Source organism: Eleutherodactylus coqui, chromosome 3 (assembly GCF_035609145.1).
Source record: "Eleutherodactylus coqui strain aEleCoq1 chromosome 3, aEleCoq1.hap1, whole genome shotgun sequence".
Taxonomy (NCBI): Eukaryota; Metazoa; Chordata; class Amphibia; order Anura; family Eleutherodactylidae; genus Eleutherodactylus; species Eleutherodactylus coqui.
Window position 1 is genome coordinate 61,783,184 of NC_089839.1, and position 19,939 is coordinate 61,803,122.

General features: G+C 43.2%; 1 protein-coding gene across 4 annotated transcripts in view; it reads right to left on the reverse strand.

Annotated features, from left to right (window-relative positions):
* Nucleotides 1-2,594: 2,594 nt before the first annotated feature.
* The window catches only part of PLCB4 (phospholipase C beta 4), a 306,829-nt gene continuing 289,484 nt past the window's right edge, over nt 2,595-19,939 (reverse strand). For all 4 annotated transcript variants that reach the window (XM_066595660.1, XM_066595661.1, XM_066595658.1 and 1 more), the window contains 3 exons: nt 14,407-14,493; nt 10,237-10,273; nt 2,595-7,611 (listed from right to left, as the gene is read on the reverse strand). In XM_066595660.1, the coding sequence (XP_066451757.1) occupies nt 7,523-7,611; nt 10,237-10,273; nt 14,407-14,493 (213 nt within the window). In that variant the 3' untranslated portion in view covers nt 2,595-7,522. The remainder of the gene's footprint in view (nt 7,612-10,236; nt 10,274-14,406; nt 14,494-19,939) is intronic.

The window sequence follows — 19,939 nt, forward strand, 5'->3', positions numbered from 1 at the left end:
GGCAACAGACTTGAACTCTATCATACAATCTGGTGTGGCCCTAAGTGAAGTTTTGCTCAAGTGGCTGTGTTATGTCTGACCCGGACATATTAGTTGCATTCTAAAAGGATGAATATACACACACTCATGTAAATGCAGAAACGGACCCTAAACCTTCTGATGCAGGAAGGCCCTAACTACTAGTGGAGCACCCGTCCTGTTTAGTGCAACCCCACGTCAGGAACCTGGGGTGACCCTGAATTCTCCTAGATGGTGACAGGGAACTGTGGAAAGGATAGATGACACTCAATGAATAAAGAATACAGGGAGCCAGATGTCACACACCTCAGATAAATAAATGTAGAACCAGCAGATGTATCTTAACTGAGATGCAGGACAAGGAGCCGCGGACAGGGCCAGAAACACCTTCAGATAAAAGTATAACCAGTGTCCTTTGTGAGGAGGAGCTGGAATAAATACAAACTTAACACTGATTGACCAGCTGGGACAACTCTTCCCCACCAACGGAGAAGTGTCCTAGTCAGCATCCAGCGCCAAAGTGACAGTGAGCATGCGTTGGTGTGAGGATCACATGGGTCGGGCGGAGGTTATAACATCACCCTAGTCCCTATATCCATCAGCTGGCTAGTAGTGACAAATTGCTTTAGAGGAGTATCCTACATTCATCATCAAGTTCAGTGGAGTGAGCGACGGGAAGTAAACGTACGCCGGAGGATACAGTAAATGGCAGCTAACTTTAAGCAATCTGAACTTGTGAGTTATTAGATAAGCGTGCGATGCACATCACTGTCAGTGTTAGATATTAACAGCTCTGCCGGTATTTAATTATATAGCAACATATCCATCATCGTCAGATTTAATAATATAGCAACACGGCGCTGTGGATGATAGATTTAATAGTATAACAACACATTTTTATTACAGCCAGACTAGCAAGAGGGCAGAACGGTCGAACTCCCCTGAAGTCAAGCTGTGTAATGCAGAGCTGTTAACAGTCAATGTATGCCAAAGTCTAAGCCTGATGCTGTTGTACATGGTATGTGGCACCGCCTGCACGCCGGTTAGCTTATTATGGGCGCTTGCTTTACAAAGAATTGGGCCCAATGTCCACGGGCAAATTTGAATTGCGGAATCAGGGTGGGTGCCCTGCAGTTCAAGATCTGCAGTACAAGCCGCCCATAGGGAACCATGGGCGTCCGCACTTCAATTTACACAAGCGGATTTGTTTTCCGGATTTTAGTGCGGTTCCTGCACAGACGGCTTCCATTGAAGTTGACACTGCGGACGGGCCGCGGATTCTGTGGGTAAGCTGGAATTTGAAAAATAAAAATAATGAACTGCACATAGGCGCCGGCCTGGCACTTCCGCACACATCCGCAGTGCAGAAAAAAGAAGACTCTGACAGGTTCACACGGTCCTTAGCTGTGGGCTCCCACATGTGGAATCCGACCCGTCCGTGGGCATAGGCTACATGCACACAAGCGCGAATCTTGCATGAGTTTTGTGCGTTGCAAAATAGATAAAACTTGAGCAAATATGAACTCCATTCTCTAAAATGGAGATTTTCACATGAACTATTTTTTCTCTCACAGTAATGCTGCAAAGGTTAAAAATTGCTGCATGTCCTATTTTTTGGCGTTCTCTCGAACACCTCACCCATTGTGCACTATTCTTGGAATCACTGGAGACCCCAGCAATCGGACCCCAGTGACATTTATGCCCTTCGCTTTAGATAGGGTGGTAAGTATCTTCAGTGCTAAATCCTCTTTAATTCATTAAGAGACCACAATACGGCTTTTTTACTGATCTCACTAATGGGCTTTATATTTGCACATACATCTTTTAAAGATGGTGGCTTTGCTGACTACTGACAGCCAGGCTCCTGCTCTAACAGCTAGTGGCGGAGAAACCTCAGATCCTGGCAGTTTACCCTCTTAAATGCCCCAATCCATTGTAACTGCAGCATGTAAGCAGATGACAGGGGAAGAGGGCTTCTTTTGTCACCCATCGGCACCCAACAATGCCATAGTGGGTTCCCATAGTAGCTGGAAGGCTGACAAAGGCCTCCATGTCTGTCATGTATCTCAGCCTATTAGGCCTTGCTTCCTGTGGATTCTAATAGCCTTCAAAGTAGCTGATATAGTCTCTTTAAGGATGATCCAATATGACAGCATGTGCATAGAAATCAATGCACACAACTACTTCTTATAGTTGTGTACATGGATGTAAATAAGCAGCCATGATTCTTAACTTGGTTGGAATTGAATGTGGCCAGCATTTAACACTGTGAGATAACTATTAGTTCTCGGACATAACCTCTACTTGCCCAACTGCATTCACCCTCTCATGCTTTAACAGCTCATGGGTGAAATTCATTGTCTTTAATTTGCTAATCAGACTTTAGTGCATAGAAATATTAAACATATCAAACCCCGAAATGTTAAGAGACAGTGCAAACAGTATTTGTGACTATCACTCCAATACTTCCTGTAGCAGTGACTGTGAATTACCACCATAATAGAAAAAAGATGAGTGAAACATTGATTTATTGTAGGAAGAATCATAATAAGTGACTAGACGATGCTTGAAAGAAATAGCAAAGAAATGTCATTTTATTTTGAAGTCAAATCTTAGAAAAATAATGAAATTCACAGTAGTAACCCCATGCAAGTAAAAGCTCTGTACTACCGGATACGAGAGTAAAAGGTTTATTTCTAGGAGCATCAAACTGTTTCCAGAGATATATTACACCATTTGACATTGTTTTTGCTTCTACTGCAACATCACAAGTCATAATAAGCAGTCCCATCGAACGGATTGAAAAGCACCCACAATGACCTCTTTAAAAAGGGACTATAGAAAACGGACAAAAAACACACTGGGAACAAAAATAGTCATTGTACACAAAGGCGGAACATTTAGGGGAGTCGGGTACTAAAGGCAATTTCGAATTACTGGAAGACTGTGACTAATAATCCATAAATTTAGGCACAGAAAGGTTCGTTACCATAAACTCTACATTTTTTTTATTTTTAAACATCGCTAAATTGAGGAAGCGACAAATGCGGTCACTTAGGTCAATGCAGGAGTTACAAAATATCGGTATGACGCTATCTGTAGACAAACGGGCAAACCTGTCACCATCGGTTAGAAATTTTATTGTGTTTTGGTTAACATCAGAAACCAAATCCCAAATTTAATTTGTGTCGTATAGAAAGGATTCATTTTTCACACATTTGCATAAGAATTATAAAAGGTGAGGAAGGGTTCTGGGTATTGAGGGAGCTTAGAACAGAAGGATGCATACAAAAAAACACAGGTTTGAGAATACAAAAATTTCAGTAAATCGTTAGGTTTTTTGTTTTTTTTTCTCTAAGCTACAAAGGTTCCTTAACACAGTCATTCCTGCACCGACAACATGGATATGTTGCTAGTAAGTACTTTACATGCACTTGCCTGTAAAATAGGTATACCTTAGGCCTAGGGACCATGCAAGTTACAGTAACTCCCTAATCAGCTATTGGGACAGAAACTGAACATAAAACATTGGACTCTCCATCATTTTGGCATACGTCATTTTACTCTTTTTTTTCAAAATTTTCCTACAATTTTTATGAATCACAAAACAATAATGGGCACAGAATTGCGTTAATTAAAAAAAAAAGTCAATTTGTGAGAAACGTCAAAACAACGGTTACTTAAATACATCATGGCTATGATCTTATGCCTAAAAGTGGTGGCGGTAGAACATGCAAATAGAACAGTTATGTTTAAAAATTGCTTTCCCTGCTTGAGTATGGAGATTCTACATTATTGGAGTACAAGTATAAATACTTTATACATCTTCACAGTTACAAACAATCTTTCCTCCCATAATGCAGTTGTCAAAAAAAAAAAAAAATTACTACAAACTGAATGTTTATGAGTCCGCAGCATTAAACGTTAAATTGCAATTTCTATACAATATTGGATGTAAACTTTTCTTAAAGTGCCAAATGCATGATCCTTTTAACATGTGAGCACTGGTATTACTGAGCTTTAGGTTTATTGCTCCAAAAGAGTGTATCAACAAAATATGTCTATGAGATTAGGGAAAATAAATTAGGCATATTTATCATTAAAGCACTTTATTTATAGGTTTCTTTAAAATTCAAGTAATTCTAAAATAGTCATTCTGTATACTCTAAACATCATTTCAATCTCTACACTGAACATTGCAATATCTTTGGTGCCAAGTGGGCATTCTGACAGATATGTAAAACAAAGGTTCTTTGTAAAAGGGGTTGTAAACAGTAAAAAGATAAAACAAGCGCTAATCAGATACAGGGGGCTGATAGCAGTCCGTTAGGATGAAAATATTTGACTTTTTGTAACTTTTTTATTACTTATTAGTAGCAGAAACCCCATCAATTAATTTCCCTTTTGAGCAGACAGTTTTCTGCTAACTGCTTATGTGTTTGCTTACAGTTTTGTACTATGACAGGATTTAAGATTACAAGTTATTCCCTATCCCCTACCGATCTCAAGAATGGGGGTTACTTGTCCTCACTGTGGGGTTATTGAATTCCCTTGCAGTGAGAATGAGACCGAACAGAGAGTTGGTCATGCGCTAATGCTCCATTCACTTTCAATAGGATTGCGGAGATAGCAGTGTGGCAAGCACTTGGGTATTTCCATCAGCCTCATTGAAATGAATGGAGCACCGATTGTACATGCATAGCAAGAGCTCCATTTATTCTGATGTCACTGTGGTGGAAGAAGCAACCACCACAGTGACAGGCAGAGAAGGACATGGGACCCCCATTCTAAAGATCGACAGGGGTCTCAGCAGTGATGCCCTCCGATTAGCAAGTTATCTCCTATCCTGTGGATAACTTGTAATCTTAGTACAACTCCTTTACATGGGACAGGTATCGTCTGAATGGTCTAAATTGGTATTTCCCAACTCCAGTCCTCCTGGACCCCTAACAGGTCAGGTTTTCAGGATTTCCTCAGTATTGCACAGGTGATGTAATTATTGTCTTCATCTCAAACATTCCCACAGGTGTTCTCTTTATTGCATATCTTGAAAACATGACCTGTTGGGAGACCGTGAGGACTGGAGTTTGGGAAACACTGGTCTAAGTAGACGCTAGAGCGTACAAATGACTGTTGTTCATGTGCTTTTACATAGATAAATTGCTGATCACTTGTTTAATTTTGCTTCTGCTTAACGAATTGCTGGGACATTTACATGGGCTGAACTATCATTTGTCAAGTAGTAATGGAAGCCGCAGCACCGAGTGTTCTGGCGAAGGCCAAACTAGTGAGACACAACCATGGTGAGTGTATCTTCGAAGATCAAAGCAACCAGTGATCAAAGCAGCAATTGCTTTTTCAAAGACCAGCAGGGACTATGCATTTGAGGGTCACTTAATTATGTGCTTTGGGGAAGTAATGAGTAAACGGGAGGGCAAAATGTTCATTATCATTTGGTGAGAGGGACACTCAGAACAACTGCACACCTTCCTGCAAAGTTGTTGTCTAGTTGTTGAAAGACAACGATTACCTGTTTACAACAGACAATAATTAATCAACCAGTGCCTTATTTTAGGAGAGCTGAAAGAAAGCCGCAAACAACTAGTGAATGAATTCTCATTCGACACCCAGTTGGTGGCCATGTTGCACCCACATTGGTGGCGCACCTGACAGTCGTCCCAACAATTATTGCTTTTGTGCCTTCACACTGGAGAGATGATCGTTCAGTGAATGGAGGCAAAGCAAGTTGGAGATCTTTTCCAACCGCCTGCCTCCAATCGCAGTAAACAGGCAGTCGTTCACAGATAAATGATTGCCTGTTTATGACGGCCGATCGTCATTTGATTTGTATGCCCACCTAAACTGAAAGACAAACAATAAGCAAGCAAATTACTTTTTGTCAGTCAGTCGCTGCCAATGTTTATACTGAACAACTAGTGTTCAGATTCACATGGCCCCGCGATAATCATTCCATGTAAAATGCTCTTTACATTCGCTCTATTGAGTTACTAATCGGACGATAATTGTCTCATGTAAAGCCACCTAAATTTTCTTTCACTTGAGGCAAATACAACAACATTTTTTTTACAGTCCCCTCGATGGCAGCTTGCTATTTAGCTGCTGATCGCTGCTTGATCTTCATGCCGGAAGCAGGATAAAGAGACAGTGACTCTGCTACCTAAATTTCACACTAGAAAGTAGCGGTCAATTTGTACAGGACTGAAAGCAGCCCCCTTACTAATTACACGCCACACGTAATTATATTTTTAGCCTGACACCTTTGAAGTTTACAACCCCCTTTAATGTTAATTGATAGATATGACACCAACAGCCTTTCTAAGTATTGTTACACTAAAACAAGTGCTGAAAATAACGACCTGAAGAAGATACATTTGGCTTCTTAAAATGTATAAATCATTGATTGATGATGAGCTGCAGCATATTCTTATATCCCTAGTATGTAGAAACATAAATAATATTAAGGAAGTGGATAAACAGCGAAACACATAATATATGGTTATCAATGGGACCCCCTAAAAGATTTTTACGTCAGGTTCTGCATACCAAAGGAACCATCGAGTAACGATGAAATGGTTGATGATCTAAAATAGCAACGAATGTTAACCATATAAAAACTTTTTTGCACTCTCGCCCAGTCATAACATAAGCATAAAACCAAAACTAGACACGGTTAAAATAAGTCACATATGATAAAATAAAATCCGGGAGAAAAGACTGATTTTCTTGCTGCCCACGCTAGAACAAGAAAATCACTTGGATACAGCAGGCAATTCAGATTTTCAATCAACAAACACCCTCTGTCTCTTTTACCGCTTTGTTCTCTCCCTTTGCAGCTTCAAATGTACAATTTAGATGAAATGCTAATGGCCTCCAAGCACAGCTTTACAGAATGGTGTTTGGGGACGTCCGCAGATAAGAACGCATTGTGCTTGTTGAGTACAGCCGAGTTCTCCGTCTATAAACTCCGTATAATCTATAGTCTGCTTTGAAAGATTAGGAAGAAAATGACTAACAATTCTCAAATATATTAGGATAAAAAACGTGAAAATCTAACAAGGCAACAGATTTCGCTATTATCATGTACAGTAAAACCCCCCAACCCGACCCATAAAATCCTCGTGTAACAGTGTTTAAGCTAGCAGTCAACCTTACTCTGCCTCGTTTTGCTACATTGGTGACACCGAATAAAAAAAACGCCAAAAAAAACACAACGCAATCACCTCGAAATAACATAAAACAAGATCGATCCTCAAATGATAATAGACTATTAACATATGATTCGACATTAATAAAAATATTCTCTTTATAACTGTATAATTAGACTTTATCATAAATAGTGCAGTGCTCAAAATGTTAAAGGGAAATATGCCAGTCTTAAAATCCTGCCAAGACAATAAGGGTAGAACATAAGAGCACACTTCATATTCAGTGTTTGTGGTCGTTATATTACAGTGTTCTCAAAAGGACAGTGAATTGCTCGACTTCAGTTTGCGTTTTGCAGCTTTACACAACTGTTGCTGGCCTGCGGCCCATCTCGGCTTCCAGTTTGACCATCTGCTGGATTTCCTTTGCCTGAAGCAGAAAGAGGAAATGTGTTTGATAGGATATGCCATCCATTACTGATACAAGAATAACAACACGTATAGGTTAAAGGGGTATTCTGGAATTTTTACTATTGACGACCTGTCCTGAGGATAGTTGACCATGGCTTGTGGTCCCAGACGATCAGCTGATCATCTGGCCTGCTTTCAGTGCAGCAACCTGGACATCGTCATTGGTTGTCAGGGATGGTAGTGTAATAGAAGGCTTCACTCATTGGGTTGGACCCAATGACCTTGAAAGTCCCTTCCAACTCTACCATTCTATGACTTCTATCGAGATGAACAAGAGAAGTGCCTGATAGCATACTTATGGATTTTTATTGCAGTCAGAGCTGGAAGTGTAATATGAGGCATTGCTCCTAGAGATGAGCGAGCACGCTCGGATAAGTCAGTTACTCGAGCGAGCCTTGCTGTTCTTGAGTAACTGCATTCTTGTCCGAGCATGCTCAGGGGGGCGGCGGGGGAGTGAAAGAGATCTCTCTCTCTACCCCCTGCCGCCTCCCGCTCACACCCGCCGCCTCCCCCCAAGCACGCTCGGACAAGAATGAAGTTACTCGAGAAGAGCGAGGCTCGCTCGAGTAACTGACTTATCCAAACGTGCTCGCTCATCTCTAATCGGTCCCCTTGCTTTCAATGGGAGTGAAGCCGTCTATTACACATCTGGCCTTGACCACCGATGACAGTTGGTCAGAAGATTAAGTGATTGGCAAGGATCTAAAGTTGCAGACATTCCCCCTGTGGAGTAAGTCATCAATAGTAAAAGTTGCGGAATACCCCTTTAACAGTAGCAATGTATCACCAAAACAATATAATGAAATACATTTTGAATATTGTTACATATACACATCATTACGATCAGTGGGTTAGGCTGATTTCACATTACATTTTTTGAAACCTGTATAACAATGGAAACCAGGACAGAACCTGGATGGATCCATAGGGGTGAATATGTCAGATGAAGACCTCTTTGGTCTTGCAGATTCTGTCCCCGTCAATCTTTTATTTTGCACAGGAAAGTGCAATTAGTTTTTTTACACGGTTGTTTCTTGTTGCTTGACAGCAAGACTAGTGTAGTTTGAAGCTCCGTGCTTGTCCTCAGAAGTACTGAAGACATAAAGGAAACCTAACAAACTCATTACAAGACAATAGGATCTGGTAGGATTCAATAGGATTCATTTGAATAGAAATGGATTCTTTTGGCTCAGGACAAAAGTCATACAATCAGTGAGAACAGAGCCTTAAAAGAGCATTTCCAAGACTGACTATTATCATCTATCTGTAAAGTTTAATCAGTGGGGGTCTCACTACTGAGACCCTCACCGATCCCAAGCATGAGGTCCTTTGTCCCACTCCCCATGCTCACTGTGGGCTCACTGCAACCCATTGCAGTGCCGAGTGATGCTCCATTCATCTTCAATAAGACTGCTGGTGATAGCCAAGTGCTTGTATTTGGCAATTTCCGTCAACCCAATTGAAATGAATGAAGTGGCAATGCATATGCTCAGCTTTCGATCCATTCAGTCCCTTTCTAACTGTAGGGAGTGCTGTGAAATTATAGTGGGACCCTCTTTCTTGGAATTGATGAGGGTCTCAGCAGTGAGATACCCACCAATCAGACTTTTATCACCCATGGATAGGTAATAAAAGTCAATCTTGGATGCATCTCTGTAAAAGGGTTTTCCATAGGAATAATCAAGATAGGTCATCAATAACTGATCGGAAAGGGTCTGATGCTCAGAAAGCCTGCTGATCAATTGTTTGCTGGGGTCGCTGTCAGACAGAAATAGCACAGTACACTCTGTAGTGGGCCAGAATGGTACTGCAAGCGCTCCCCCATTAAACTGGTTGGAGTAGGACCCAAGCATCTGACTCATGAAAAAACCCTTCAAGCTGTCATCAGGGGAAACCAATCCCAGAGGAAACAGATCCTATTGTTTTCCTAGGGTAAGGGTGGTTTCACATCTGCTCTTCGGGTTCTGTTTTCCTGCTGCATTAGGGAGCAGGAAGGGAAATCCCTGCACTCGTATGGCTCAGTCTCTAGATGGAACTGAACCACGCCGGATGGACCACATTGACTATAATGGGGTTTGTAGGCTTTCTTCCCAGCTGCGCGGCAACACTTTCTCTTCAGGTGTTTTGAGGCAGATCTGCCATGGAACCTCCAACCGGGGGGTCCAACGCAGATGTGAAACCGGCCTAAGTGAAACCAGATGTGTCTGGATGCTGTTTGATCCAGGACCCCACACTAGAATACTTTTTACTGCTTTTACTATCTTCATTACAATGACCACTGAACACTTTTCTGTTCGGTTTGCTAACTAAGAGGGACGCAAAATGCAAATGCACTATTTTTTACCACTTATTTCATACAGAATCAGAAACCTGTTTCTGGGTGCAGCTGGAAGAGTAGACTATAATACGGTTATATTGCTTTTCTAATTGGATGCATTGAATGGAATACAAATATATCTGATGGTTGTAATATGTCACCACGCTGGATATACATGCATCTATAGATTACAACATGGTGTTTGTGTTGCCGCACTGACCATAAAATAACAATTAATGACAAGAAGCAATGGAAGAGCGTCCGTACCTTGTGAGTGAGACACAGCATGACACGATTTCAAAAGCTGTTTGTACAAAAACAACAAAAAATGTCAAAATTATGCAGCATGATATGAAGCAAAAAAAGAAGAAAGTAAAAGTAGTGAAATCCTGGAGAATGCAGGAAAGACATCCAAATATGTGATACAAGACCTCGCTGCTCTCTGCATGGCGCTGGCTCCCACCCAGGCGTATTACTAATAACTTGCACTACAAGAAATCTTCTATTTCTCCCCTTAATAGACCTATACAAAGGAAACATCCCAGCATGCACAGGGAGAACAGAGCCTTGGGCTGTATTCACACGGGTGAGTCTGATGTAGGTCAATAAAATCTGACCTACATTGCACTCATTTACCAGCGATCTATCTGCGATTTTCAAGCAAGTGCAATGCATTTTGGTACTAAAAATGAGCGATTCGCATCGATGTACATGTGAGAAAAATTGTATGTGGTTGCAATAGTTAAAACTGTAAAAAAAAAAAACATTGCATGGCATATTGGACCCGATGACCCTGGAGGTCCCTTCCAACTCTACCGATTCTATGAATGCTTTTTTTTCACTACCATAGCAAATATGGGTGATTGATGAGCAAGAATTACTCAAAAATAGAACACGTTGCGATCTTTCTATCTCGGACTATCGGCCCAAGAGGAAAATGGCTAGCATGTATGCAGGGTTAGATGAGACTGTTGGATAGCTGGCTTGGACTTCTATCTGCAGTGACCACTTATGTCCAGACATGGACTCTACACTGAGAGGATCAGTGATCTCGGGCCCAAATGATGATAGAACCACAAGAACTAGCACTCTGGAAACATTCGGACTGCGGGCTCCTTCACACGACCGTATTTTACATCAGCTAAAACCAGGAGCCGGTCCAAAATGCAGAAGAAACTTTCCAGTCTACTTTCTCTCCACTCCTGGTTTTGGCTCACAGAATACTGATGTAAATTATGTTTGTCTGAATAAGCCCTTAGGGCTCCTTCACACGACCGTATTTGCACACATGAAATATAGGCATGCTGAACACAGAGAATAGAACCCATTGGCTTCAATGGGTTCATTCTCATCATTCTGGCCACGTGGGACCTGCTGTATTTTCCTGCGTTTTGCACAGCAAAGGCTCCATAGAATATTATGGGAGGTGCGCAAATACGCAAGGGGAAGAGTAAAATATGGGGGGGAAAGTGAGGCGAAAATAACATATTAACATTACCTTATTAAGATAATTAGCCTTTTATTCCACAGAAAGGGTGTGTTGCGTGTAAACTGTCCCCGTGTGCGGAGTAAGTACAGTACTATGCATAGACACACACACAAATGTACCTCTTCAAACCTCGCCCATGCATGAATACACTGCTATGGCGAGCGTTTTTGTGCATAAGTTCGTGTGAAGCCAACCTTACATTGAATAAACAACATGTTAAGGACAAAAACAAATGGGCTTGTGCGCTACTACGCTTGCCACTATGGAGTGTAGTTACATATGAACAGGTTTTTTTTTCTTTTTGGGCTTTTCAAACTCTGCGCCATTGTGCAGGAGTTTGAAAAGAACAGCAGGAAGATGTTTTTCCCGCATGCAGTTAATACTATGTTCCATCTTTTCTCGCCCATACTATTGACAGGCGAGCATCCCATGAAAACGAAACCATTGAAATCACCCGCCCATTAGTTCAAGCCATAAATCTGATAACCTAAATGGCCGAGATTCTCATGCAATATTTGTGCGTCTCACAACACACAAATCGCACACAAACATGAACCCTATTCTTTTGGATGGAGTCATACACAAGACCAATTTTTTTCCCACATGTGGGAATAAAAATAGAGACATATCCTATCTTCGGACATGCCTTCGCCTTGCCCTTGGTTCTTGATGGGGCCGGTGGCAGCATCACAACGTGTGCTAGCTACACGCAAGAGCAATGCAAGGTTTCCCCGAAGTGATGCGAAGCAGGTTTGATACAAAACCGCCTTGCATCCACGGGGATATCGCATGTTGGTGAGTGTGATATCGGGCCGAGTTTCATAGCCCAATATCGCACTGATCCATGTGAAATTAGCCTTAGAGCTTATTCAGATTACCGAATGCACAAAAACGCTTTCAGTGGTATTCTAGTCTGTTATTACTACGGCCGAGAAAAGATAGGGCCCGCACCATCCGTCCAGCATGTAGTGAATACACTGTGCAAGAAAGACCGGGTAGAACCTATCTTCCTGTGGTAACTCCTGCGCTATGGTGCGGCGTACATAGTTGCGCCTATAGCAATCTGTTTTCGCCCTTAGTCCTCCTTCACATGTCCGCATGTGTTTTGCAGTGTTTCACGCTTAGCCTTGCGTATTTGCACTCCTGCCATAGACCCCTATTGGAGTCTTTGCTGCACGAAATGCAGAAAGACAGAGCAGGTCCTGCTTTTTTCCACGCTCAAAACGCGCTCATGGGAGAGAACCAATTGAAACCAGTGGGTTCCATTCTCAAAATTTGCGCATGCTAAACACAGTGTGCACAAATGCCTGCGCAAAAACGGTTGTGTGAAGAAGCCTTTAGGGTTTCAACAAATGAGAATAGGTGCAAATATGCTTGTTGCAACGCAGCGAATTTGTGCATGAACAAGGTTTGGAGATGGCAACAATCAGGCTGATACGTGCGTGTTAGCGCATGGTGATGTAATACCAGGTCACACGCGCGTGATGCTCCTTTTCCGTAGAATAGAATACCTATTTAAAGCCTAATAAGGGCAGCTGACTTCTTCTCCCTGCATTGCCCGCCGGGTCACACCCTTTCCCTTGGGTTTTTGAACCTGCCTGGACTTCTATGTCAGCTTTCTGAAATAGAAGTCCATAGAAGATAAAACATGGACGGGCAGGTCCTATGGGTTAGCTGCGTCATGTTTTGCAAGCATGAGTTTCACGCACGCAAAAATGTGCGCAAACACGTTTGCCTGTTTAAGCTGTTAGTAGTATCTGCGGCTTGGTGGCCTGCACTGCCGCTGTGAGTAAGCAATGGACACACTGCAGATTTAAAATCCGCACCATGTATTGAGTCCACGCGTTTCTTTCTTCGCACCATGGGGATGAGAATTGTTAACATCTCAGCCGCATGGCTTGTACAGTACTGGGAATACTGCAGTAGGTACACCACAAAGTGGGACTCATATCGTTCTCTATAATGTCAGGGGTTCCTATTATAGATATACCTCCTGCAGACTCACACACGGCTAGAAGTCTGTGGACTCCCATTCTCATACGAGAGCATGGCCGTTCTAACTCAACCCATTGCTAACAGGTTGTTACTGTAAATCAATCCAGTCTCTGTGACTTATTAGTTAAAAAATAACATGAATACATCTTGTTATTTGTATAGCGCCAACTTATTCCACAGCGCTTTTAGGTAATTTATTTATTACCTCCCCCACCAAACCGGTGAGTCATTTTACCGACCTTGGAAGGATGGAAGGTTGAGTCAACCTTGAGCCGGCTACTTGAACCATGCGGGGATTGAACTCGCAACCTTCAGGTCATGAGCGAGAGCTTAGGACTGCATTTCTGCTGCCTTAAGACTCTGTGCCTCACGAGGCTCTCCTGCCCTCTGAAAGCCGCGCCCAGCATGCATATAGTCTACTATAAAGTTTCGTGGTGGGTGGATGATGGTCTGCAGCTACTTTGTACAGTTTGAGCTAAGTCCCTATGTTCAACTGGAGACTGGATATTTACTTGATTTACAGAACCAGTGCCTCTTCAAATGGCCGTATGCACAACTACACTCTCCGCTATGGAGCGTGGTGTACATAAACATTTTTTTAAAATTTTTCTTGGAGTACTCAAACTCCGTCCTATAGTGCGCAAGTTTGAATTATACAACAGGAAGATGGGTCCTGCCCTATCTTTCTCGCACGTAGTATTAACGAGCGAGAATACCGCTAATGTAAACGAAACCATTGAAGTCAATGGTTATGTTTCGTCCAGTTAAATGGACCTGATAATCATGGCCGCATAACGGGCCGAAATCATGCCCATGTGAAGAAGCCCTCACCCTGTTAGCAATGGGTTGAGTTAAAATGGCCATGCTCTCTTATGAGAATGGGAATCCACAGACTTTTGACCATGTAGTGAGCTTGTGTGTCTCATGAGGATTTCAGCTCTGGAGCACTATACCTGCTCATTCTGCTTCTCCAGAATTTCCAAGTGTTCCAGCTGGGCTTTCTTCAACTGGTCCATTTCCTTTGATTGCTTCATTGCCAGCTAAAAAGAAAAACAGAATACTTTAAAGGTCACTGTAATTAATTAAGGCGACAAAATTAAGACTTTCATCATCTACCATTTAACAACAATTGTAGTCTGTTATTTTGTAGTTAGAGGTGTCAGAAAAATAGACATTTCACTAAGCGGAATGCTGACAGGCTCAAGTGGTTGTCATGGAAACATTAAAGCTGGCATTCTCCTTGGCGCTACATCTTTTTTTCCTTGGGATCAACAGTTTATGTTCATTCTTAGCTAGATTCATCTGCTAGGTATATTGTATAATACATGCAGGGCTCTCTAGGATGTAGATATGTCAACAAAAATCCTTCCCTTATATTTTAGGTGGACCCCATGAAAGTGTAGTGATGGTGGGTGCAGAAGTGACGGAAATGTCTAGATCTTTGAACATACCGTAAAGTTTAATATCAGCCTTACTTAGACCAAAACTATACAGCAAACAGCAATCCACACATTTCCTATTCACAACTTTTTCTCTGCTAAATTTCTAAACCTGCTCGCTCTCCCAGAAACATGGATACATCAGCAGTCTTACATGGCCTCCTCTGCTGCACTGTCTTCCAATGACTTGCAGTTCTCCTATACACCAAGACCGGAAAACAGGCATGGTGGAAGAGTAGGTGCTCTTCTCTTTCTGCAATGCACCTTCCACGTCATCCCCCCAGTACCCTCACTCACCTTCCCATTGTTTGAGGTACATACTCTATGACTTTTCCGTCCGCTGTCCATGCAAGTAGCAGTTATCTATGGCCCCCAGGCCCTCCCCATCTGTTTCTTGATCACTTTGCTGCCTGGCTCCCCCACTTTCTATCATGCAAAATCCAAACCCTCATTCTATGCAACTTTAACATCCCCATCAATGACCCTATCTCCCCATCTGCCTCTATCGCTCACCTCCTCTCTTGGTCTCTCATAACTCACAGCATCTGCCACTCACAGAGACGGCAACACTCTTGATCTAGTCTTGCTCCATCTCTGCTCTGTTTCTCACTTTACTAATTACCCTCTCCTGCTCTCAGACCATAACCTCCTCCTCTCTTTCTCTGTCAAGCACCCTAGCATCTCCCTAGAGCCCCTACCCACCATACGTACAGGAACCTTCAGGCTGTTCACAGCGAAAACTTCTCTGAGACCTTCTTTGTCTCCTATATCTCTCCTCTCTTGCCCCCACCTGGCTGCCCCACATTACAACACCCTTCTCAAACGTGCCTCAGATGAAGCGGTGCCCCCTGTGACTCAAGTCATCCGATGCAGACTGCAGCAGCCCTCGCACACGTCTCAAACGTGCTTCATCTGGCGGGGCTCTAGGTGTGCTGAATGGCTGTGGAGAAAGTCACAAAAGTCTGAAGACTTTTTCCACTTCAAATTCATGCTCAGAATTTACAACCTAGCTCTCCACCACGCCAAACAAGTCTACTTCACCTCTCACTATCTCACAACTCTAAATGACTCTGACACTTTTCACTCGCTCCTCACCCCTAAATAGCAGCCCCTCCCCACTGTCACAGATTTCAGTGCTGAAGAGCTGGCTGCTTACTTCAAAAAGAAAATCAATGACATCCATGAGGAAATAATCTCCTAATCCCAGACGGGCCCTGATCCTAGTCTCATCAGTACTGCATCTAGCTCTTGCTCCCTCTCTGTACTTAAACCAATGCCAGAGGAAGAAGTCTCCAGATTGCTGTTCTCTCCTCGGCCCACCACCTGCACTAGTGCCCCTTTTCCCTCACACTTCCTCTGATCTCTCTCCCAGTGGTCATCTCCAACCTCACCACTATATTCAACCTCTCTCTGACCTCTGGTATCTTCCCCTCCTTATTCAAAAATGAAATAATATCCCCACTGCTTAAGAAACCGATCCTTGACTCGTTCTATGCTGCCAACTACCGACCCATCTCAAACCTCCCTTTCATCTCCAAACTATTAGAACATCTGGTTTACTCCCGCCTTATAAGCTACATTTCAAAAACTCTCTTCTTGACCCCCTACATTCCGGCTTCTGCCCTCTGCACTTGACAGAAACCGCCCAGACTAAAGTATCCAATGACCTCCTGATGGCCAAGTCAAAAGGTGACTACTCCCTACTGATCCTCCTCAACCTCTCTGCAGCATTGAACGTTGTTGACCATAACTCCTTATTAATATGCTTCTCTCCATAGGCCTAAAGGACACTGCTCTCTCCTGGTCCTCCTCCGACCTATCTGACCGCTCATTCAATAAATCCTTTGCAGGCTCTATCTCTTCTCCTTTCCCCCTTGCTGTTGGGGTCCCCCAGGGCTCGGGCCTCGGCCCCCTCCTCTTATCCATTATGGTAAGTTGGGGTCACTTGCCTGTGGATCTTTGACCTCTCAGACAGGAAATTGGCGCACCACACATGTAAAAAATGCTTCATGAGACGTGGATTCTCTTTAAGACTGGCACCTGCCAGCATTTATTTCACAGCAAACAGCATACACAAACACAGTCCATGTGCAATCCTGGGTTCACAACCCACAGGGTTTTGTCACTAACCCCCCCTGGGGCGTTAGGGGGGCGTCTTCCTCCGCCCGAACGGGTGACAGACCCAACTGGTCCACACTGGACCACAGCTTGCAGCCTGTCCTGCACTGCCAAACTGTAACTTTCCCCTTGATTCTGGCAGGAACTGGCTTTTATGCAACCATTTCCTGCTACACCCATCAGATGATAACCTTATCTTTTACTTTTTAGGTATCAGACTGCCTGACTAGCACACTCTGCTGGTCATTCTGATACTGCACCGCTACTCCATCTACATAGCCCCTGTTGGACAAACCATCATAAGATTTAGCTTTCAGTACCATCTCTATGCTGATGACACGCAGTTATACACCTCTTCTCGTGACATCACAGCACCGTTCCTCCAGAACGCCATCGACTGTCTGTCGGCTATCTCTAACACTATGTCCTCTCTCTACCTAAAACTGAACCTCTCAAAAACTGACCTACTGTGTTTCCACCCTCTGCCAACCGACCTCATCCTGACATCTCCATCTCAGTGTGTGGCACCACCATTACTACATTAAGCACGCTGTCTCTCCTTTACCCCCTAAATCCAATCTCTTGCCTGAACATGTTCCTGCATTTCAAGAACATTTCAAGAATCCGTCCCTTTTCTCACCATGGACATGCTAAAACCACTCACTGTTGCCGTCATGCATCGTCGGCTCGAATGCAACTCGCTGCTGATCGGCCTTCGCTGCGCCAGACACTCCCCTTAGCAATCCATCCTGAATGCGGCAGCCAGGCTCATCTTCCTGTTCAGCAGCTACTTGGACGCCTCTGCCCTGTGCCGGTCACTGCACTGGCTGCCCATCAAATACAGAATTCAATTGAAACTCATCACCCTCATCCACAAAGCTCTCCACAGCACCGCACCACAATACATTGCACCCCTCATCTCAATCCACCACCCAGCCTGTGCCCTCTGCTCCGCTAGCAAAATTGGGTTAAGCGCCCCTTTAACCCGAACCTCTCATTCTCGCCTCCAAAATATCTCTACAGCAGCACCTGTCATCTGGAACGTGCTACCCCAAACTATCCGGGCAATCCCCGACACACAAAACTTCAGGCTCTAAAAACGCACCTCTTCAGGGAGGCATCCCATATCTTCTAAACCAAACATCTCTTTACTCCACCTGATAACATGCTCCCTGTCCTACTGACTGCAATTGTTGCTTGCCGCAATCAACTGCCCCTGCAGTTATACCGCTTCAGCCACTATATGGCTCAATTCTGACCATTGTCTATGTGTATAGCCTCCCTCACTCTCCACCTCACCATACTGTGCACATCTCCACCCCCTTTACCTTCACCCTATTATTTGTAGTATGTAAGCTTGTTGGAGCAGGACCCTCACCCCTACTGTTTCCATCAATTGATTAATACATGTAACCGTGGCTTTGTTTCTGTTCCCCTGTCTTGTAAGCGCTGCGGAATATGTTGGCGCTATATAAATAAAGATTATTACAATGATTCCTATATCTTACAATTCAACAGCGCCATATATATTCCCTGGTGGCAACATGTAACATAGTATGTTAGGCTGAAGGGAGACAAGGTCCATCTAGTTCAGCCTGTTTCCACCAGAGGAAGGCAAAAAAAAAAAAGATGAGGCAGAAGCCAATTAGCCCATTTGGAGGAAAAAATTTCTTCCCGACTCCATAATGGCAGTCAGAATAATCCCTGGATCAACGTTTGAAAGTTCCTACCTAAATGTAAGACCCGAAACAACAACCCCGCTGGTCACCTAATGTCTATATCCTGTAATATCATAGCGTTCTAGAAAGACATCTAGTCCCCTCTTAAACTCCTCTATGGATTTTGCCATCACCACGTCCTTAGGCAGAGAGTTCCACAGTCTCACTGCTCTTACAGTAAAGAACCCCCTTCTATGTTGGTGATGAAACCTTTGCTCCTCTAAACGTAAACCTACTCGTAATGTCTCAGGTCTTCAATGCTTTGAAAAGGCATTAAAAATTACAATTCCAAATCTCCCACGTGACTCTGCATGCTATCGTAAAAAGAAAATCCACTGTTTAAGAAAAATTCTATTTGATAAAGTGTGGCCTCTTGTAGCAGTTGGTGTTGTGCGGAGCAAGTAATGCATTTCTTATTTATTTGTTGTGGACTTTTTGATTGTAACTTTCTGCTATGTTAAATGGTCAACCTGCACAAAAAAATCTGATATAAAGATATTTAAAGTAAAAGAAATGTCAAAACCCCGCACCCCACTGAGTATACTACGCATGCCAACTTTACTACCCTGTAGTGTTTTCGCTAGAGACCTCTGAACACCTCTAGTTTAATTATAATCAGCTTGTATTATAGATGCCATAAATGTCTAAAATGAAAACTCTTTTAAAGTCAGCATGCTGTGGGGAGAAACCAATTTGGTAGTATCTGTAAATCTAACAGATACTAATCCTCTTAATTACCTAGAGGGAATTATATTATTGCAGCAAATTATACCATGTGTACAAGGAAATTCAAATGCCCCAAAAATTTTATTCAATTTGGGGAAAACGGAACAAGAGAAGCACTTGGGTATTCTGGTTACAAATAAACTATGCAGCAGTACTCAATGTCAGGCAGCAGCTACGAAAGCAAATAAGCAGAGATGAGCGAATATACTCGTTTCGAGTAATTACTCGATCGAGCACCGCGATATTTAAGTACTTCTGTACTCGGGTGAAAAGATTCGGGGGGCGCCGGGGGAGGCATGGTGGAGCGGGGGGTAGCAGTGGGGAACAGGGGGGAGTCCTCTCTCTCTCCCTCTCCCCCCCACTCCCCGCTGCAACCCCCACGGCGCCCCGGAAGTACTCGAAAATCGCGGCGCTCAGGCGAAAAAGGGGCGTGGCCGAGTAGGTTCGCTCATCTCTACAAATAAGACTTTAAGATATACACTTTA